The sequence below is a fragment of the Arachis hypogaea genome, chromosome 4, assembly GCF_003086295.3.
Source record: "Arachis hypogaea cultivar Tifrunner chromosome 4, arahy.Tifrunner.gnm2.J5K5, whole genome shotgun sequence".
Classification (NCBI taxonomy): domain Eukaryota; kingdom Viridiplantae; phylum Streptophyta; class Magnoliopsida; order Fabales; family Fabaceae; genus Arachis; species Arachis hypogaea.
This window is the reverse complement of record NC_092039.1, coordinates 121,570,341-121,594,378: the sequence shown is the minus strand read 5'-3', so window position 1 is coordinate 121,594,378 and position 24,038 is coordinate 121,570,341. Positions and strand designations below refer to the sequence as shown.

Here is a 24,038-nt window from a genome sequence, read left to right as displayed (position 1 = left end):
AATACTTAAAAAAATGTGACTAAAGTTAAAGTCATATTTTTTTTTTATTTGACAGTATTTTTTAATTCAATCATATTTTTATCTTTTATTTTTTGAAATTAGAAAGTGTTTTTAAATAGTAAAAAATATTAACTTACTTTTAGCACACTTTTTAAGTGGTATCAAAATTTTATAACCACCGCAAATATTTAATTATGTAATAGTTGTTGAATAAATAATAGTGCTTGATTGTTAAGTACAACCCAATGGTTTAAAAGTAGGTAGAAACTCATGTGTAGTTATTAACTCCATGTGAAGTTGGTAGTTGAGAGTCGTTAGATGATTTGATAGATTTGACTAAATTATCATTTACGGTTCTCAACTATTAACTTCACACGAAAACAATTATACATAAACTCTTATCTTAAAAGTATTATAGACATTAAAAAGGACATTTTTCATTAATATGGTGGTTATTGTTTTTATATGCGTAAATTATAGTTATTCAAGTATCAAAGGTTGCTTTAACTAAAACTAAAGTAGACATTTTACTGAAATTAATTAATAGTATATATGGTGATTATCTAAATTTCAATTATAAAGAATAATTAAAATTACATTTATATTTGCCATCCTATATATGATATATCTATTGATTCCTTTGAAACCAACGCACTATGTTACCTTAGAATCAACGCACTAGAGACAAATAATACCAAAAATAAAAAACTGAAAAACAATTATGTAGCTCCCCCTTTTTTTAACATATGTAAATTAAAGTATAGTATATAACTTTGTCACCAACATCTTAATCATGAGTCTGATTGACTTCAATTCTTTTCGCATGTTGGACTCATTTATTCCCAAAATTGTCCTAAATTCCTCATCACTTTGTATAACTGTAATCATGCTGGCTATTTTTATTAGCCTAGGAAGGATCAAAAGACCATTAGAGGTCTTTGTATTTTAGTGAGGATGGTTATGCATACATACATATGCATTCTTTTCCTTTATTTCCCCAATAGGAAAACTTTTATAACTTAACAAACCGGCAGTGAATTAGAGGTGTAATCGGATCAAGTTTAGGGTAAATTTAAAAATCGAACCGATTAAATTTAATTGGGTTGAAATAGATTATTGTATTTTTTTTTTTTTTTTTGTAAAAGAACTCAAATCAATTCAAACTTATTAAATCAGGATTGGATCGATTCTGGTAATGGAATATTCAATTAGAATTAAATTTATAAGAAAAACTAAAAAATAAAAAGGAACAATGAAAAAAAAATTATGTAACACTAAAAATTAAAAAGGAAAATTTTGAAACAAGTACATATATATGATAAATACTATACTTTTTAATATAATATATTAAGTAATCGAGTCGGGTTAGATTCCATGATTCCAAATCTGATACCAAACCAAATTAAGTTTGGATATAATAATAGTATTATCACCCTAATAATAATAATAATAATAATAATAATAATAATAATAATAATAATAATAATAATAATAATAATCTTTATTATACGCACATTGCTTAAAGAGTTTGAGAAGCCCTTTCTTTGGGATCTAGATTAGAAATTCACAAACTGAAAAAGGAGCGGTATTATCGATCAAAATAAGAATAACAATCTAAGTTACATGGCCACTGAAATACATATGAAACACAATACAATATAAATATGCCAATACATGAATTTTAAATTTTATAAGATAGAGAAACACGATATATATATAAAATATAGAATATTTTTTAAATAAATTATTATAATATTTTAATATTTTATCAATATTAAAATATAAATTAATTTATTAACCATTTTTAATATTTTTAATTATATAAAATATTTAAAATATTTTTTGATCTAATAAATAATAATATATACTATTTGTAAACTTAATTCAAGAAAATATATTAAAAATGAGGTTGGACACATTGACATGTGATGGTATTTAGCTAAACGTATTCGAAGAAGAACTTTTTATTTTCTATTAAGGCACGGTTAGACACAAAAGACATGCGTGTTAAATGAGTGTTGCATTCAAAATATGTCTGAATACTCAATGAAGTGTCCGTGTTTCATAGATAACAATATTCATTCCAAGTATATTTATATACAAAATTCTAGCTTAAGAAGGAATGATTAATTAGTTCTTATAAAATCTATCAAGATTTTATCTTTTATGCGATATAAAATTCTGATAAACCCACTCATAATCATGACAATAAAGACTTGAAGTGTAAAAAATTTCATGACTAGACACATACATGTAGTGCGATCCAAATAATAACTGCACAATAAACTTTAATATTATATTAAAATTCAAAAACTCTAACTAAAATTTTAAAACTGAAAAGTTGCCAAATCACATACAGAAGTATGAAAATCTTATTTTAACCTCTATGGAACTCTACTAACCATTTGCAATATTACTTAAAAAAAAAGTTATTATACAAATTCATCTATATAAAGTATTCAATGAGGATCTCAACCATATGTTGATTCTAAACTGAAGAACAAGAAATATTTGGAATTTGGATTTTCTATTTAGAGCTTAGTTTTTGTATAATGTTTAACAAATCTTTTTATAAGCATCATTTATGCTTACATTTGGAACAAACGAATATATTGCTGATTCTTGTTTTAACATCATTAATTCATGCATTGACACGTTATTAATTTAGTGATAACAGAAATAATCTTCCTTTTAATTTAAATCTGAATCACAATGCAAAAAGATATATTCAACCTTATCGAAAATAACGTAAAAGTACTTGTTACTTGTACGTAACTTTATAATAATATAAGAAAGTTGTTTCATGGTAACAATGCATGTTCCAAGAATATTCAATATTCCAATTATATGAAGACAATAAACGAATGTTCTTAATTTGTAAGTTTAGCGGGATCGTTTATTGATACTTTTTTCTGTTTACGGCATCCACTGTATGAAATTTGAAACACCATTGAGATCAATCTAATATTAGATAATGATCCCTTTTTTTTTTTGGTTCCGATGATGATCTTTCTTATTTTACTCCTTTTGCCAAACCAACAGGTTTTAAAACCAAGTAGTGGATTCCATACTCCAGATGACACAAAGTAGTCTGAAAGTGCAAGAGAAGGGGATTTCGGCTCCTTTTATTTTTCCTCTTTTATTAAAAAGAAAATAGAAAAAATTATTAAATTAACACCACCATGATTTCTGTTCATATACTTGGTCCAATAACTAAAAGTCAGGTTCCAAAAAGATAAAAAGATCCACCCATAAAAGTGAATTTCATTGAACCCGACCACTTTAAAGAGGTCGGACAACAACCTAAAAGTCCAGTCCTACTTGAACTAATAGGTAGTTGTCTCCTCGAATCTCTCCAACTAATTTTACCTCATATAGAAAGTAGATTTCAACAAACTTCTAAGATAAAAAGAATGTTTATCTATAAGAAAAAATAGAACTATTCCAACAAAAGTGGTTATCTACTTTATTATAAATACGCTAGAGCCTCCCAAGTATAACTCACGTTCTACTTTATTAAAAACCTGTTTAAAACCCTTGCTAACTTAAGTATCGGAGTCTCTTGCATGTACCACCCCTCACATCCTCACGAGAAACTCAGACAGGCGACACCTCGGCATCAACAAGTCGAACGCTGCCATACTAAGAGATCTGGACCTCACGTTTAGACCCAAACCAACGTTTCAAGTAACCCTCGAAACAGTTTCTATATTAAAAATAATTTCCGTGATAAGTATAATACAAATTGGAGATGAAAATTCTTCTATACAAACAAAAGAAAAAGAGTATTTACTCGTTTTGGTCTCCAAAGAATTTTGAATCAGACACTTGAGTTCATAACTAAAATTAATTACTCAATTGATCTCTAACAATTAACTCCGTCAATCACTTAAGTCCTTTATTCTGACAACTCTAACAAGAGACAAAATGGTCTCTGACCCCTCTGTTCAGAAACAACACCGTTCTGTTCTCCCGAATTTTTATCATATCTCACATAACCCTAACATTTGTACTCTCCTTCTTCACCCTCACAGTCTTCTCCATCTTCTCATTCCTCATCTTCAACTCCAAGATCATGTCATGGTGTAACTATCACGCATGTCGCACCTACCTCAACATGTCATGAACCACACACTTCCCAAATTTCTGTGACTAGTACACCCACCTCTTCCGCACTTCACCCACGAGAAACATCCATCTCCACATCTTCGATAACAACATCACCTTCAACCCCGATAACTTCCACCACATTCTCAAGACCAAGTTCCACAACTACCCCAATGGCACGCCTTTTTCCATTCTTCGGCAAGCAATATAGCTTGTTGAATATTAGGACATCATGAGAAGATTCTCCTTCGACATCATATGCAAATTCTCATTTGGAATGGACCTCGAGTGCTTCATTCCTTCTCTCCCGAAGTCCAAGCTGGCAGACAGCTTCAACCTCGCATCCAAGCTATCAGTATGGCAAGCAATGTCGCCGTCGCTGCTCATATAAAAACTAAAACAATTACTGAATATTAATTAAGAGAAGAAGTTGAAGGAAGCAATCGGAGTGGTGGACAATGTGGCCATGAAAATAATAAGGCAAAGGAGGACTGGAGATGACGAAGACGACGAAGACAACGACAAGTCTTAACAAATCGGACTTGCTGTCTAGATTCATGAGATTCATCGAAGACGACAAGTACTTGAAAAACATAGTCATTACTTTCCTGAGTATGAATTAGTTAATTTAAAGTTGCAATGTTAAACTATTAGATATGATAGAAATTGGAAGAAAACAGTATCATTTATGAACAAAGAGAATCGGAGATCATTTTGTCCCCTTTTAAAATTGCAAGAGATTATTTTGTCCCCCATTAGAGTTGATGGAATAAAAAACCTAAATGACTAACGAAGTTAATTATCCAAAGACCAATCGAGTAATTAATTTTAGTTAAAGACTAAAGTGTTTGGTTTAAAATTTCCTGGAGACCAAAATAAGCAAATACTCAAATAAAAAACAAAATGAAATCTATAAAATTATAACTTTCCAAATTTAGAAAGGAAAATCCTATATAAAAGTCATGAAGTTTACACCATAAATAGATTCTAGATGTCTAATCCTGTTCCATTTAACATTCTCTTTCAAAATATTTATCATTGAAAATAGTCAAAATACAAGGCATTACGCTCCAATCAAATAGTCCAAATAGTGGCGAATATTACAAAGGGCCACAAACTTTTGGCTATTTTGGCCTAATTTTAAACACTAATTATATTAGTAAACTCTAATCTCCCAGGGGATATTATTTCTCCCAACATACCTCAATATGCAACACGAAGCAAAATTCTTCATAGTGAATTTTAAGTAACCTTAAGAAAATAAAATTCCATAAACATTTTAAAAAAATTAACAAAATAAGTTATCATCAAGAACAACCAGTGTAAAAATGATCTGCATGGAGAACTCTTCTTTCCTAGCGGTCTAGTTTCCGAATTCCTAATTAAGAGATAATAACTTTTTCTTTTACATAAGGAGAAGGAATGCACTAAACAAAACCTCTATGTATGTACATATTATTGTACATTCATAATACTACTCTTTTGACATTTTCACATGGCAGAGGTTGTTCTCTCACTTCCACAGTCTTTTCTGTTGCACACATTTCTAAAGGGATAGTTGAGATTACCGCATTTTTTACAGGTCCAACTGCCTTCGGGAGCGCCTCGACTTGCGCCCTATGCGAGAAAAGGAAAACAAATTAGAGCCAAAATTAGCATAGACTATTGTTAGCAATGCTACAAAACTAGAATAATGGAACAAATATTTTACTAAAATTATAGCGATGATGGTAAGAGCATTAGCAAAACAGAGGAAAACACTTACAGGTCTTGGAGCTCCGCAGTGTTTCATGTTGCAAGTTGTTCTGAAAGCAAAGTTAACATTCTCACATTTCGGACAGATCCAGTCTCCTTCGGACAAGCCATCTGGCCCTGCATAACCAATACAAAAATAGATTGGAGTTTTTCTTAATGTTTCTTTTTTCATTTCCTGTGAAGAGGGTTAGGATGCCATATTACTACTAAACATATATAAATAAAAGAACACGGCAACATATAACGTGTCTAAGTAAGTTTCTTTTTTCTCCAAAATTTTTTCTCAAGCTCCTCCACTACATATAATCAACAAACAACAAAAGCCTTGTCCTACTATGTAGAATCGGTTATATGGATCAACAAACTAAAATTAATAATGGATCAAGAAAATGTATGATTTAGGAGAAATTTGTTTTTTAATCAAAAAATTCCTCTCCAAAATTTCAACTGTAAATTACTTTTAACACAAAATAAGCTAATGCAAAAACACAATAAACTATATCTAGATTTCACAAATATGGGAAAATGTGGATACCTATGTATAAGTTTAAAGTTAATAAGAAGTTAAAAGGATATTAAAATTACCTCCTCGGCGTTTCCGAGATGCAAAATTGTCAGTTATCAGTCCTTCGGCCCATGGAGGACTTTGAAAGCCATATCCATAGCCATTGATACTAGGCCTTGGACCATAAGGAATACCTGATTCAGTTCAATGAAAACGTGATTATATTTAGGGAGTAGGGACACACAAGAGATACTAGAAAGTATAATGAAACAAGAACCAACAGGAATTAGCAACCATCATGTTTCTAAAACGAACAGTACAGATTCCACCAAAAACTCAAATATATTATAATCAATCTCAAAGGTGAATAACATCAGTACCTAAAAGGTAACATTGTCACATAGCAACCCTCTCTCTGTTAGAATCAAACTGACGGGGAGTTCATAAAGAATGAAACAAACAGTAGATGCAGAAAATCAGCTCATAAAGTTGCTAAGAGAGTACCTCCAAAGCTTCCAGGTGGCAATGATGGTACTGGACTATATGGTAGACGAGGCCTAGGATACAGACCATAATCATATTGCACACCAGAATGTGGCATTGGGGATCCAAATCGGCCAGACACTCCATATGGTGGAGGAGGAGCCCCAACACCACCATAGTAGAAGGGAGGAGTGTTTCTATATGGGCTTGTAACTGGGGCAGGCTGCAGAATACAGAGGATCTTGTCCATTGAATGCCTTTTCAAGAATAATTGGCCCGTCTCCAAAAGAAAAAACTTCTTGACATGATAATCTATTAATCTATAGAAACACACACTTACCTGGATTATGGATGGTCTTGGTGCACCACAATGTCCCCGGTTGCAAACAGTTCTGAATGAAAAGTTTAAGTTTCCACAGTTGAGGCAGGTCCAGTCTCCTTCTTTACGTGGAGCTGAATATGACAAGAAAAAAATTTGAGAGACACTTGGAGGCTAGTTGATACATTGAGATTTTTGTCTTTTGGTTTTCATTCCAAAACAAAAAATTTAAGAATCACGGTGTAACACAAAATACAGAAGCGGGATCGAATAGTTAAAATCAAATATCAATCAAGCAAAAATATCAAATTCTAATTTTTAAATACCATGATCCCACCCACTTCCCCATGTGTGAGCCGTAATCACTATAGAAATAAATGGCATATCAAACAACACATTATAAAACCGTTTTAGTGCCAATGTTTTCCCATCTTAGGTTATCAAAAAATAAAAAAGAAACCTTACAGCAAAAAACCTAGTTTTCCATGTTTCTTCTAAATGACATGTAAAGCAAAGAAAAGCCGCACACTTTCTAAGACATCATGCTCCTATCTCAAATTACTAATCCAGAGATTAAAGTAAAAAACAGCATAATCCTTCATGATACAGCAAAGATTTCAGTTTTCACAAGAGTGTACATTTTACAAACAGTAAAAATGCACACACTAACATTGTGAATGCTAAACTAAAAGTCACCCACAACACAATTTTTTAATACAATTTTTACATAGTCCAAAAATCAAATGAGTAGCTCAAATTCCTCCTCAAATAATCAGAACAATAAAGATAATTACAAGCCCATATAACTAAACAAGATTTCAACTCTAACAGAAGCTACTTGGAGCTCAAAACAGTAATACATACCATCGTTTCGAAACCTCTTTGATCCGAGTGAACCTCGATTATCATCCTGAGAGCAGAAACGCACAAAACCCATATATAAGAAACAGAAAAAGATTAAATCTTTGCACCATTCAGCATGAACAGAGAGTCGTATATATCTATAGAAAAGACAGTGTGAATGTGCTAGAATTTTGAAAAATTCACAGAAATTGAAGAAAACCTACCTTAGTAGAAGCCATTGGAAGGGGTCAGAAGAAGTTAGAGAGAGAGAGAGAAAGAGTGAAGTAGAGTGTAGCAGAGAGAGAGAGAGAGAGAGAGAGAGAGGGGGAGGGAGAGAAAGAGAGAGACACGGAGAAAGAGACAGCGTCAGCGCCACCAAGCAAAAGAACGCGGAGTTGTTTTCTTCTTCTTGTTTAATACTCGCCGTTTCGTCGAATTTATTGGCCAATTTTTTTTAGGATTTTTTACTTAAATAAAATAAACCAATATCAAAATTATTGGATTTCCTAAATCAAATTTTGAAAAGTAAATATCTTCTTTCTACAATTATATATATTATATAAATCGTTCCAGACACATGAGAATTATATAATATGTTAACCATGCCACCCAAAAACGATTTATGCATAAATGACTTACGAGAATAGAGAGTAAATCGTTGCAAGACACACAGGATTATAGGTAACGCATAAATCGTCCACCCTATAAAAATTTACGTGATTTTAAACTAAAACACAAAAGTTTAGCACGATTAACGTGTTAAAGTAAATCCTCTCAAGCTTTGCACGATTTATGTATAATATGGTACTTTTATTTATAATATTTTAATTTAAATTATATTTATTTAAATTTTAATTTAAAAAATAAAAATATATTTGTTATAATTTCAATTATTAATTTTATTAATAAGATTAAAATAAATAAAAAAAAGAATACTAACAAATTATAATAAAAAGAGTATTAAATTTTAATATATACATTTAAGTTTTTTCTTTAAAAAAATATCATTCTAAATAATATAAATTGATGTTGTTTTGCGTAACATAAATTTAAGTTTTTATGAAATTTTTAGTATTCGTTGTTCATATAATTTTTTAAATATTTTTATAGAATTTCTTTTGTCATTTTTTATTTGACTTTGTTAATTATTTTTTTATAATTTTTATTATTAATTTTATTAAAAATAAACCAAATTAAATAAAAAAATACTGACAAATTATAATAAGAAAGGTACTAAATTTTAATACATAAATTTAAGTTTTTTTTAAAAGTCAAGAAGTGTTAAAAAATATAATTTTACATAATATAAATTTATGTGGTTTTAAGTAACATAAATTTAAGTTTTTATAAAATTTATAGTATTTCTTGCTCATGTAATTTTTTTTAATAATTTGTATCTATGCATATTTTTTATATAATTTTTTTGTTATTTTCTAATATATAAATTATAAAAAATATGAATCGATAAAAATTATTAAAAAAATTATATGAATAACGAATAATAAAAATTTTATAAAAACTTAAATTTATGTTACTCAAAACCACATAAATTTATCTTATGCAAAATTATACATTTTAACACCCTTTGACATTTAAAAAAAAATTTAAATTTATGTATTAAAATTTAGTACTCTTTTTATTATAATTTGTTAGTATTTTTTATTTAATTTGATTTTTTTAATAGAATTAATAATTAAAATTATAAATAAATAATTAAAATTTATACAAAGTCAAATAAAAAAAGACAAAAAAAATCTATTAAAAATATGCATCAATAAAAATGATTAAAAAATATAACCAATACTAAAAATTTCATAAAAACTTAAATTTATGTTACTTAAAACAACATGAATTTATATTATGCAAAATTAATATTTTCTAACACCTTTTGACATTTTTTTTAAGAAAAAATTTAAATTTATGTATTAAAATTTAGTACTCTTTGTTTTATAATTTGTTACTATTCTTTTTTTAATTTAATTTAATCTTATTAATAAAGTTAATAATTGAAATTATAAAAAATATATTTTTATTTTTTAAGTCAAAATTTAAATAGATATAATTTAAATTAAAATATTATAAACAAAAGTACCCTATTATACATAAATCGTGCCAAGTTTGAGAGGATTTGCTTTAAACGTTAATCGTGTCAAGTCTTTGTGTGTTTTAGCTCAAAATCACGTGAATCTTTGTAGGATGGGACGATTTATGCGTTACCTATAATCCTGTGTGCCCTGCAATGATTTACTCCCTATTCTACTAGGCCATTCATGCATAAATCGTTCCTGGGTGACATGGTTAACATATTATATAATTCTCATGTCCCTATAATGATTTATATAATAGTAGAAAGATGATATTTAGGTTTCAAATTTTGATTTAGGGAAATTCAATAATTTTGGTAGTGGTTTATTTTATTTAAGTAAAAAACTCATTTTTTTATGAAAGGAAATTTTCACAATTTCTTTTTGAAAATTAGATAATTTTTCAATTTAGTGCTTGTTAATTTATGTTTTTATTCCTGTAAAAAATTTTTTTTTTATTTTTAAACGAAGAAAAAAGAAGTATTTGCAAAAACAGCATCAAGAGGAGAAATTATGAATTTATGATCGTCTGTTTTTTGTAATAATAAGTCATTATTTTTGGAATCGTATTTTGAAATAAATTATTATGAAAAGTTGTTTATACGCATTCATATTAATAAATCGATAGATAAAATTAATTAATTATAACTAAATTAATTTAATTATATAAAGAATACTTATTATATAAAGAATAAAGAATTTATATAATTATAACTAAATTAACTTATTCAACCAATAATTTAATAGTTAAATAAAAAATTTGGTGACTCAAGACTTTGATCGAATTAATTATTGATCCGATTTATTAACTCAATGTTTTTTTTTCTTATTTCCACTGAACTTTTAGGCTTATTTTACTCCATGGATTTATGGACTAGTGAAATTTTTTGTAAAGTAATTTTTTATTAAAAAAACGTGTGTAATATCTAGAATTTTTTATTTTAATAAATAAAATAATTATAATAATGACTGAAATAAATAATTTAAAAATATTTATCGAAATAAATATTTCTGTGTAGATAAGATAAGATACGTAGACGTAACACGTGTATATCTCATTTACAGTATAAACGAGATAGTGTTATCTCGTTCACGTGTATAAAAGATGTGTAACCCTTAACATTCTTCGCACATTTCATTTCTTTTTCTGTCCCATTTTTATCACAAAAACAAGGCAACAATGGCCAGTAATAACGTGTACATAGTTGTATGTGTTTACCCCAATTGTCGTATGAGAAATGGCGACAACGAGATTATATTTGAGTGTGACAATCCGATACTGTTGCGGACTCAGCGTGTAAGTACGCTGTTAGAGTTGAAGAGTTTGATATTGAGTAACTTCGGTGGTAAAGTTGCGAGAAAGGTGGGAAAGGTTGGGTATAGGTTGCTGACACCTAAGGGTAATTGAGTTTTCCAGTTTCGACTATTTCGGCTTGTACGGGACGAGCATGTGCGTCTCATGTTCAACATCCATGGAAAATCATGACGGAACAAGTGATGGAATTTTCTGTCGAGGTTGGAGACGTTGGTCGTGCTGGTTCTGTACACTCGACCTACGTATAAGACGATCGTCCTCTCGTACCACCACCCATTCATGTCTCCATTCCAGTGGAGGAGGTGGAGGAGGGTGACGAAGAGTCCGACAAAGAATACGTGACGGATACGGGCCCGCAGCCAAACAAGCTTCAGGGTAAACGACTCCTTCCTCTGCGCGCCTTGCTGTGGCGCCACCGGAGGCCTGGCACCAAGCAGCCACTCCACAAACTGCCACGTCTTCGTGTGGTAGTATCTACTGAAGTCACGGGGCACCCCAACTGGATCTCCGTGTGCGCATAACCCTAGGTGACGCCACATCCTGCAGGGTGATAGTGGCCTCACCCCACAGGAGATGAAATGTGTGCGTCTTCAGACACCATCGCTCCACGAATGTCGTAATTAGGAAATTGTCGAATGTGAAATCTTGAGGGACATCGTATCACCGAATCCAGTCTCAGCTAGATACGGGACGATAGCATCCAGTGGAGGAAGAATATGGCTCACTCGGCGGGGCAGTAGAAGGTAAGGCCTCTAAAAAAAAAAACAGTTCAAAATTATAAAGAAATATTTTGAAAAGTTTAATTGGATCTTCAATAGTTAACGATCCTCGTATTTTCAAAATTTTAAATAGGCTTCCATATTTTTCCTATTAAATTCTTACAGTATTTTAAAATTTTTTATACCTTTTGTAGTAGGATCTTTTTAAGATAAAAAATATTAAACTTAAATAAATATTTCTTTTTTTTAAGTTAAAGATATATCTAATTAAGAATATATCTACATTTTTAATTACTTATTTTTTAGACAAATACCACTATGTTAATTTTAATATATTTGATACTAAAACAAACCTAACTAGGACATAGAGTTTCAAACTAATAACTATGTTGCAATAATCTACCACAATTAAATAGGATTTCAAATTTCTACAAGCAACCTGTTCCTAACATTACATATTATATACGGATTCTTTGTGACTACGCTAACCATATCTACGTACAAAAATGTATCTACATGAGATTGCACAAAATTTAACACAAAAGAACTAACCTCAAAATTGGCTGCCCCGCCATAATGCAAAGTCTCATTGAGCCTGTTAATGTCTCCATCGTTATTAGTTATGTGTGCCATCGTCATATGTATTGATAATTTGTTTAAAAAGGAGTAAAAGAGACGAGAAAGGTGGTGAAAAAGTTAAAATGGGACTCGGTCAAAGGCTGTGAACGATATATATTTAAAGACGTCGCCTAGCCTACTTATTTCGTTTACAATATAAATAAGATAAGCCTCCATATATCTTGTTTACATTCTAAACACGTGTTACCTTTACATGTCTTATCTCATTTACAGTATAAACGAGATAAGACAGAAGTATTTATTTTGATAAATATTTTTTAAATTATTTATTTCATTAATTACTATATTTATTTTAGTTATTAAAATAAAAAATCAGTAATATCTATGTATAATTAGTTTAAAATATATTTTATTGTTATAGTTATTTCACAAATCAGATGTATCGATTTATTATTGAAAAAAATTTACAAATTTTAAAATAGTAAAATCGGATTATTTAATTTTATTTTTTTTTAAATTAAACATATTAAAATCAAACCCTCCGACTTTTATTTTAGATAATTAAAAAATTAAAATCAGATCTACTAATTTATGTGATTTTTTTTTAAAAAATTGCATGCACTAAAATGGAACCCTCCGATTTCATATTTTTCTTCGCACCTTAACAAATTTGACTATCGAATTGTTTAATAACAATTTAAAAAACATTAATACCATATTAAAAAATACCAATTATTCTAATAACAATGCATAACACACCATTTTCATTCGTATTAAAAAAATTAGTTAAATTTTTAGTCTTTAAAGGAGAGTTGGAAATAAGTTGAGTTGAGCCAAATTAAAATAAGTTTGACTTACAAAAATTAAGTTTGGTTTACAGCTTGATTCATTAACAATCGAATTTATTTTGTAAACTCAAACTCAACTCAACAAAAGCTCACGAGTAGGTTCGAGCTTATGAGCTGATTCAAATAATAGAAACATAATCTATAATTCTATATCAATAAATTATAACTTTTATATATATATTAAAAAATATAAATTTAATATATTGTCTATCTATCAATTATAAATTTTTTATTTATTTTCTACAATAAAATTATATATAAAAAAAACTATAAAATTTTAAATCATGTAAAATTATATATTACTATTATATATATATATATTAAATTATTAATATGCATATTCTATATGCATTTAATCTATACTTTTAATATTATATATAATCGAGTTAGTTTACGAGCTAATGAGTTGAGTTTATCCAAACTCAAACTCGACTCATTTAATTTATGAACTCAATTTTAAGCTCAAACTCAACTTACCCATTCACAAGTTTAGCTTATCAAGCTATTAATGAGTCGAGTTCAAGCTGGTTCATGAGTTACGAGTCAGCTTGACTCACTTCCAGTCCTATCTCCAAGTAGGGACGGACATAAAGGGAACGAGTGGAGGCCTCGGACCCAATTTTTTTAAAAAAAAATTAATATTAATAAGTTATTAAGTATGATTTAATTATTTAAAAAAATTATTTAATATTTAGTCTATTATAAATAAAAGTTCAATCCAACCTAAATATTAATGATTTTTAATATCTAAAAAGTAAATAACAATGTTAGAAAAATCTAAAAAAGATATTTTTTAATTAAATAAAAATTTTCAAAATTCATAAAGTGAATTTTTTTTACCGTCTTTCTTGATTCATTTGGTATTAATTCTTTGTTTCAACTATTACACTTGAAGGATCTTTTCAGTTATGAATATTGTGAAGAATGGCTCAGAAATAAAATAGAAGATGAAATTTTTACTAATTGTCTTTTAATTATATTAAAAAAAATTGCTAAAAATTTGACAGATTCTATTATCAATGAATTTTATGATACGAAAAATCGACCATTTCGTTAATAAAAAGTACACACATTTTTTGTTCTTTAAAATATATTATTTATCAGTATATTTTTGTAATACATCTTACATTATATAATTTTTTGTATAATTTTTTAATATTATATATATTATTAATCTCCTATAATAATATTTTTGGATCTGTCTCTGCTCTAAGTAATCGTTTTAATTAAAAAAACAGTTCATTAGGAGTCGGCTTGACTCACTTCCAACCCTATTTTCAAATAATCGTTTTGATTAAAAAGACAGTTCATAAACTAATTTGACTCACTTTCAACCCTATCCCCAAATAATGGTTTTGATTAAAAAGAAATAGAATATTATAACTCTAATGAGATGAGCTAGAAGTCTAGAACGAACCAACAAAGGTGGGTTGAGACTTTTGGTTTTGTGGGCTATTATTTACATGATGTTTAATGTCTAAAAAATATTGCCTAATTACTAAAATAGGTAAAATAATTAATTTTAAATTTAAAAATATAAAAATTAAAAAATTTTAAATATTTTAAAGTTACTAAAAAAAATAACTTAGGTAAAAGTTAGATACCAAACAAAAAACACCGTAAAATTAGCCTATTTACATAAGTGATCTTGTTGTCGGCTTGGGAGCTATTTTCGCACTGATTCGCGGGAGGCGAAGTGAAGTTGGCCCAATTTATACCTTCAGCCAAGAAATGGAGGATGAAATGGCCAAATGGCTACGATATTATAATAATTAATATGTTTAGGATTTATTTATTTATTTATTTATTATTATTATTATTATTTTGGAAATGTAATTAGGTAAAATGTTAATTATCTAAAATTTGATTTTATTTTTTTAAAAAAAAAACTTGTTCTGGAGATTTCCTGAAATTAGATGTGGATTGGGCTTGGACTTGCTTACTGAGGTCCAAGTATTTAAGAAAGGTGGCCTCTAATTTGTCAGGGAGTCGTCGTCCGAATTATATGTGTGAAAGGATGGGGATAGTACCTGCAAAACACTCTAATGCCTAAGTTAGCAAGGAGTTAAGCAGGTTTAGCTATATTGGAATTTAGCTGTACTTGAATGCGTCAAAATATTTATAGGAGATGAGCCTATAACTATCGATAAACTAGTTCCACTTTTGATAGTGGATAACCGTTATTTATCTTAGGGTTGTTGGGATCTTTCTTCTAAAAGTAAAAAGAGAGATTTACGGAAGCAGTTATTCACTTAGATAAATAAGTGTTTGTTGGCGTTGACCTCAATTTCTTTGTAGAGGTCAGATAGACAATGAAAACCAACATTTTAGATTGAACTTTTTTTTTTGTTTTCTTAGATTGAACTTTTTAACTTAACTTGAACCTGACTTATTATTTAGGTAAGAGTATGAACAAAATTAAAGACACACACCAAAATTTATTTTAAAACGTACAATAATTTTTAAGGTTTTTTATTAATGTACCATATTTTTTCAAGACTTATTATTAAAATGACACTCTTTTGAAATAAATTATTTAATATACTGTTTTTTCTTATAGTAACAATTTATTTCGTTTTTAGTTATGATTGTGTATAGTAATATACGAAGAATGACACCTGATTAATTAATTTTAAAAAGTGTATGTGATTTTAATAATAAATTTTGAAAGATGCAATACGCATTGGTAAAATTACTAAAATAGTTAAGAATATGTATATATTTTTTCATTGATATGTATTTTTCCTTGATATATATATTCTTTAGATTTATGATGAAAAATGTTAGAATTAAGAGATGAGAATCAAAATTTATAATTATACAGAGTGTGTTTATCTTAGTGATTGAATTTGAATTTCAATCGATAAATATTAAATAGACATTTATTTGTTGAGATTGAATTACAAATTTATAAAAAGTTAAGAATAGACTCAAATTAATAACTTATCTTTGATAACTTAATTTAACTACATTTAAATTTTAAATTTTGAAATAAAATTATTAGATTATTGTTAGTTAATTAGATAAAGTCATAGTTAGACGGCAGTTTTTACTCCAAATTAATATTATGACCGTATACATAACTATCAATTTAAAAAAGAATGTTAGTAGATAGTTAGCTTACTAATTATAGAGATTAGTTTATCATAATTAGGTTAGTAAAATTAGTTATTCATACATACATGTATGTATATATATGTGACAGCAGAATTTATTAATTATTAAAGAAAATGTATCAAAAATATATTGAAAATAGTTTTGTCTCCAATTTTCTCTTTCTCAACCTGTTTCCTCTTATCTTCTACAATCTTCTTCTTCCAATTAACAATTGATTCCGTCATCAATGCAGAATACAACAGTTTCAACAATTATTAAAATAGCAATTCAACTAGGTATTTTCTAAAAATAGTCTTTTATTCAGTTTTTTTTATTACAATATTTAAAAAAATTAAAATAAATACATTCAAATAGATTTAGTATTTTTTAAAAATTAAATACACATTTAAAATACAAACTAAATAAAACTGAAATTTTAAAATTTTTTATTTTAATTTTAATATTTTTAATTACTAAAAAATATAATTTAAATACACATCCAAAAACCAAATTAAATAAAATTCAAAAATTTTAATTTCAAAATTAACAAAGACTTTAAAATGAAAAAATACTAATGCTCAAATAAATAATAAAAATTTCAATTAATAGTATGATAAAATATGTTAGATATATTATTATTGAATAAGATCTAAAAAGTTAACTTAATTATTCATTTTAATAATTTAAAACATTAATGTTCAAATAAGTAATGAAAAAATTCAACTAGTAATAAAAAATAAGAAATATTAAATGCATTTTTATCGAATAAGATATAAAAAAATATTTTTTTTAAGTTTAAATTTAAATTTTAGATTTATAATTTTGGATGTGTTTCAAAAATATTTTGTATATAACTTAATAATTTTAGATGTATTATAATTGAAAAAAAAAACAATTTTTATGAACATACATTTTAATAATTTTAAAAAAGTTAATGTTCAAATATATAAGGAATGAAAAATCTAACTAATAATAAAAAATAAGAAATATTAGATACATTTTAATCGAATAAGATATAAAAAAATTAATTTTATTTTTAACGTTTATATTTAAATTTTAGATTTATAATTTTGGATGTGTTTCAAAAATATTTTGTATATCACTTAATAATTTTATATGTGTTATAATTGAAAAAAAATAATTTTTATGAACATACATTTTAATAATTTTAAAAATGTTAATGTTCAAATATATAAGTAATGAAAAAATCCAACTAATAATAAAAAATAAGAAATATTAGATGCATTTTTATCGAATAAGATATTAAAAAATTAATTATTTATTTTTAATATTTAAATTTAAATTTTAGATTTAAGATTTTAGATGTGTTTCAAAAATATTTTGTATATAATTTAATAATTTTAGATGTGTTATAATTGAAAAAAAAAATATTTTTATGAACATACATTTTAATAATTTTAAAAACGTTAACGTTCAAATATATAAGTAATGAAAAAATTCCACTAATAATAAAAAAATAAAAATATTAGATACATTTTTATCGAATAAGATATAAAAAAATTTAATTTTGTTTTCAACATTTAAACTTAAATTTTAGATTTATGATTTTGGATGTGTTTTAAAAATATTTTGTATATAACTTAATAATTTTATATGTGTTATAATTGAAAAAAAATTATGAACATAAATTTTAATAATTTTAAAAATATTAATGTTCAAATATATAAGTAATCGAAAAATTAAACTAATAATAAAAAATAAAAATATTAGATAAATTTTTATGAATAAGGTATTACAAAAATTAAATTTTTTTTTCTGCAACATTTCTTTCTTTTGCATAGTCATTAATTTTTTTTATTGTGAATCATTCGTAACTAAAATCGCAAACTAAATATTTAGAGGACTAATACAGCGTTTCTTTTGCTAGAAATATCTATCATTTAATAGACACGGTAGTATGTCTGTCGTTTGGTTTATTAGACACAAATTTTTTAGTAAACAAGAGCACATAAAATACGTGTCTTTCATGTCTCTTCTTTAGCCTGAGACACTAAGGCTGCGTTTGTTTTTGAGAATAAGATAAGACAAGACACTAAGAATAAGACGTAAAGGACAGAGACACAAAATTTTGTGTTCTTGTATCCTGTTTTGTGATAAACTAGAACAAATTATGAACATCTAATTTATTCTCATTTTTTTCATTCAAAAAATTTGAGACTGAAAAATATAATAATAAAAAATATAATTATAAAAAATTAACAAGAATAATAACAGAAAAAAATGAAAAATAAGTTGTGTACTTTGTTAATGTCTTCGTGTCCTTCCTGTCAGGATGGACACAAAATACACTAATTCAGTGTCCTTGGACACATTATTTCTGTTCATGTCTTCTCTGACAAACACAATTTTGTGTTTTTGTATCCCTATTTCAATATCCTATATCTGTAAACAAACACTACCTAAGAGACAACTTATAATACACAAACTTTTTCAATTTTATCCTTTTTTTTCTTTAATTCCCACTTTGTTCATTATCCTCTCTTTTTCAGTAGTTTTTTTACTGGGATAATATTGATTGCAATTTATTGTTATGCCCAGTGTATAATTATCAAACAAAGTAAAAAAATTTTTGCCTCGTTATGTCTATGTCTTCAATGTCTATGTTTAAACCAAACGCAGCCTAAGTGATTAGGCCACTCGCATATAATTTTATTTCCGTACTTTAAAATGTTAAAATATTAAAAATGAGAAAAATGTAACTAAAAAATAATCAATAATAATCAATCGGATGAAATTAGATAGATATTACGAAATCTTTTCGGATTTATAAACTTAAAAAGATGCATAATAATAAAATATTAAGTATAAAATAGTAAATTTACCTGCACTTATGAAGTGACAACCTCTTAGGTGAGTATGAAAAAATTATGTCATTTGAGTTATAACTCGTTGGCTACTAACATACTTATTTACAAGGTTCTGAAAATCAAACCGATTATCAAACCGCTCTAGTTATTGGTTTATTGATTTATAAATTCAACCGGTTCGACCTTGATTGAACCGAAAAAATCGTTTTATAATAAAATATAAATAAACACATTAAAACATAATTATAGTTTAATATAAACTTTAAAATATTATCTAAATTAAAAGTACTATATAAATCAGAATGTTATGATCTCATTCAAATACAAACTCAAAAGTCAAATAACAAACAACAAACTAAACATAAGATGCCAACATCTAAGTTTGTCATCAATCATATTTATTCATATTCACAATTTTATCACATTCATTCATATTCACAATCCTTTGCCTTATCGATTTAATATTAGAAAAGGTACTAGTTATGCTCATTAGAGTTACTTAGTCTTTTAAGAGTATAGATAAGAGACTTTTATCAATATATTAAAGGAATTAATAAATTGATATTGAACTTGATTCAATTTAGAGTTTCTCTCCCTAACTCAAAGGAGGAGTTCTAACATTGATGCTCTCATTGAGAGGTTTCTTCTATTTTTCATGAAAAAACAAATAACTCAACAATCTGAAGATACATTTTCAATCTTCGATAGAAAAGATGGTTATGGATGAACAATATGTACTGAGCAATACTGGAACACTAGAAAAATACCTGAGGAGAGGAGCAGAGATTCATAGAAGTAAAAAGAGGTTTGAAAGGAAAAGCTCTGAGATGAATTCAATTATGGAAGGCGCTCAATTCATTTGCCAATTTGAAAACATTCGAAATTGCGTTCTATCATCGCCACCAACCGGATATGCGTCCAAGCTTGCCAGAAATTTGCTAGAATGAAGTTGCAGAATAGAAAATTGAGTGGAAAGAGATTAAAGCTAGACTAAGGCAGAAACAGCAACTACCACAAATCGATCAAGAAGCAACCAAATCTCAGCTATCAACAAAATAAGACTAGCAGCAGCATCAACAGAAATTCAAGAAAAAAGAGAGGCCGAAATCGATGCAAATTCATATTCAACAAGCAATTTAGCAACAAATCCAACAACAGATCACAAATTCAATTTCACAAGATCAATTCACAAATCAACAAGTCCAGAATATGAAATTGACGAAGAAGAAAAATCAGATTTTAATTTTGAATTTCAACCACAACAACAATAAGAAGAATTAAACAGAAATTGCCGATCAAGCACGAATTCAAAATTTAAATCCAGAAATTCAATAAAAAATAACTCTAAATCCAGAAAAGTACGCTTAGAGACAATTGCAAAGAAAGTAGCAGATCGCAACAATAGTGGAGAAATCAAAACAACTTTCAAAGATTCAAGCAGAACCGCTTTTATCATGGGGTCTTCAGCAGCAGCTTTCGGCGGGGAAGTCACCTACTCTCTCGCAGCTTCGGTCTCTTTCGCTTCCTTCCTCACGTGACAGCGACGACCATGGCTTTGCGCAGCTCCAACAAATCCTAGCAATGGCAGTGATGGATTGGCAGTGATGGAGGCACGGCGGCGACGCAGCAGAGGCTCCCTCCTCCCCTGCGGTGGCTGCGATTTTTGAAGGCTGATATGACGTTAGCATAATGGAAGTTGTGACGCGGCGGTGGTTGGACAGAAGTTGTGCCAGAAGCTCGAGGTGAGTCAGACTATAGATGTGAGAGGTGAGAGTGGATGCTAGAGAGGAGAGGAGTGGGTCTGTGCCTCTGTGAGTGACTAGAGTTCTTCTTTAGCCCTTTCAGCATGCAAGACGCAGCGTTTTGCCCAAATTTCAAAAATCGGCCGATTCGATTCGATTGATCGGTTCCCGACCGATTCGACAGTCCAACTTCGATTTTAAAAATTGACAGTTTTATTTGTTGTCCAAACCATATTTATCAGCAGTTTTTTATTCGATTGATGATTCGACCGATCAAATCGAATCGATTTTTAGAATATTGTTTATTTATAAAATAAGAATGTGTTTTAATTAAAATTTAATTAAATAATATTATTTAAATTAAAAGACCGATTAAAAACTGAAAGTTAAAGAATAACTAACGCCTTTTCTTTAAAATAAGACGGTGAAAATAATTACAATCCCGCTACGTTACCAACAACATTTCTGCCAGCATCTGCCAATTCTTATTTATAACTGTGTTTAATAGAAGTGTCTTTGTAGATGTGTCTAATAAAAATGTATTTTTTATGACTGTGTTTAATAGAAGTGTCTTTATAGATATATTTTTTGGATGTGTCTCTTTATATATGTGTTTAAAATATAATAATCAATCATTGTTGACAATAAATTGGCAGATAATATATTGGTACTCTATACTTTTCCAAATAATTAACATCTTATTTTACATTTGGATGTAAATTATTTTTTCTTATATTTAGTTCAAAATTCAACCTATACCACGTATTCCAACCTATAAAAGAGTGTCCTTAACCTTAATTCAATTCCAAGCGGCAATAAACCAACTTAATCCATTTGAGAGGCCTATTCTCAAACTTGAGAATCTGACAAGCAATGTTAAGTTTTATTAAATATCTATAATTAAGAAGGTAAATATTTTATGCTTAGTAAGAGTAAAACAAAAAATATAATATAACTATTAACTTATCATTTTTAAAATTTATATATAGATGTATTATTAAAATATTTTTATTTATTATAAAATTATTTTTTAAATAATAAAAATTATAAATTTATTCTTTTAAAAAATATTGAAATAATAATAAATGAGTTTATATCTACTATTTGTATAATAAAATAAACATTTAGTTATAAGTCATGATTTGAATATTATTGTATATCTTATTACTGATACAACGATTGTGTAGTAGAGTAGTTATTATAACGAAGATAAGCTAAGCTATATTATATTAAAATTATGAAATTTATATAAATTATAAGTAAAAGATATTTACTTTTTTTTTTCTTTCTAAAAATATTTAAAAAGTGTACTAATATAAACCTCATATCTTAAACATATACTAATAAGGAAAGTTCTATGGTGATATAGAAAGTAGTGGTGATATAATGAATTGAAGCCAAATGTAGGATTCCAACTCTCTACAAGTCTATCTTGTTCCATATGCTCCAGCTGCCAACTGTCAAGCGTGTGATATTTAAAAAATTTTCTAAAATGCTTTAGTAAAGATTCGAACCTTTGTAGAGCTTTAGTAAAGATTCGAACCTTTGTTTACATAGATACAAGGAAGGTGACTATATCACTATGGTAGAATGTTTCTTATTATTTCATAGACAAATTATAATATATATAACAATCTTTTATTTTATTTATATTCAATTTATTTTAATTTTAAAGTCATTCATTTTAAAATTAATTATATTTTATTTGAATATAAATTTTATTAAATATATACAAATTAAAAAGATAAAAAAAAATTATTAATCACAATTTATTTTTTTATGATTATATGATACTATTAATATTATTTTTTCAATAAATACTTGTAGTATATAATAATAGGTAAATGCTCACATGCAGTTGTCTTCATAAGAAGTTAATAGTTAAAAATTTTTAGATGATATTTAGTCAAACTTGTTAAATCATCTAACGGTTCTTAAATATCAACTTCACATGAAAATAACTGTATGTGAGTTTTTACCTATAACAATATAATAATGCAATAAATATAACTAATTAATAAAGTATTAAAATTTGAAAATGATAGTTATTTTTATAAAAACAAAATAAAAGTACAAAAATAATTAAATTTTATATAATTATTTAATTATACCAGGTTAACCGGTTCGACCAGTGACTCACCGATTGAACCAATAACCGAGTAATTCAATAGACTTACACTGGTTCGGTTCTGACGTCCATTAGGCTGGTGTGGAGCGCAATAATTTGCATGAGTTTAAATATTATCTAAAATTTTTCAACTATTAATTTCATACGAAGACAACTGTATGTGAGCATTTACCTATTATTATATACTACAAGTATTTATTAAAAAATAATATTAATAGATATTATATAATCATAAAAAAATAAATTGTGATTAATAAATTTTTTGTTTATCTTTTTAATTTGTATATATTTAATAAAATTTATAGTTAAATAAAATATAATTAATTTTAAAATGAGTGACTTTAAAATTAAAATAAATTAAATATAAATAAAATAAAAGATTGTTATATATATTATAATTTTTCTATATAGTAATATGATGCATTCCAAGCACAGTGGTATGATCACCTTCCTTGTATCCTTGAGTGCATGGGTTTGAATCTCTTAAATTTTTCACATATTACAAGCTTGACATTTGGCAGAGCATATGGAGCATGGTAGACTTCTAGAGAGTTGGAGCATCTTAAATTCGTTTTCAACTCATTAAATCACCACATATTCTCTTTTTATAAATTAGTCAATTCTTGGTCATTTTTAGTCACCACTTCTCATGCCACCATAGAACTTCCCTACTAATAATTCATAAAA

General features: G+C 27.3%; 1 protein-coding gene across 1 annotated transcript; it reads right to left on the bottom strand.

The window, feature by feature from the left end:
- Positions 1 to 5,354: 5,354 nt before the first annotated feature.
- LOC112797702 (ranBP2-type zinc finger protein At1g67325) lies at positions 5,355 to 8,439 on the bottom strand. Its single transcript, XM_025840770.3, has 7 exons — positions 8,237 to 8,439; positions 8,034 to 8,079; positions 7,191 to 7,303; positions 6,872 to 7,073; positions 6,448 to 6,561; positions 5,873 to 5,979; positions 5,355 to 5,724 (listed from the first exon to the last, which is right to left on the bottom strand). The coding sequence occupies exons 1-7, from the start codon at positions 8,249 to 8,251 to the stop codon at positions 5,599 to 5,601; spliced, it is 723 nt and encodes a 240-aa protein (XP_025696555.1). The 5' UTR covers positions 8,252 to 8,439; the 3' UTR covers positions 5,355 to 5,598.
- Positions 8,440 to 24,038: the final 15,599 nt, after the last annotated feature.

What these genes read in the sequence shown, in the direction of transcription:
- LOC112797702 (XM_025840770.3), bottom strand. An exon ending in AAAGAGGTTTCGAAACGATG is followed by an intron (nt 7,304 to 8,033) that starts GTATGTATTACT and finishes TGTCATATTCAG; the next exon opens with CTCCACGTAAAGAAGGAGAC. An exon ending in ATCTCGGAAACGCCGAGGAG is followed by an intron (nt 5,980 to 6,447) that starts GTAATTTTAATA and finishes TTGGTTATGCAG; the next exon opens with GGCCAGATGGCTTGTCCGAA.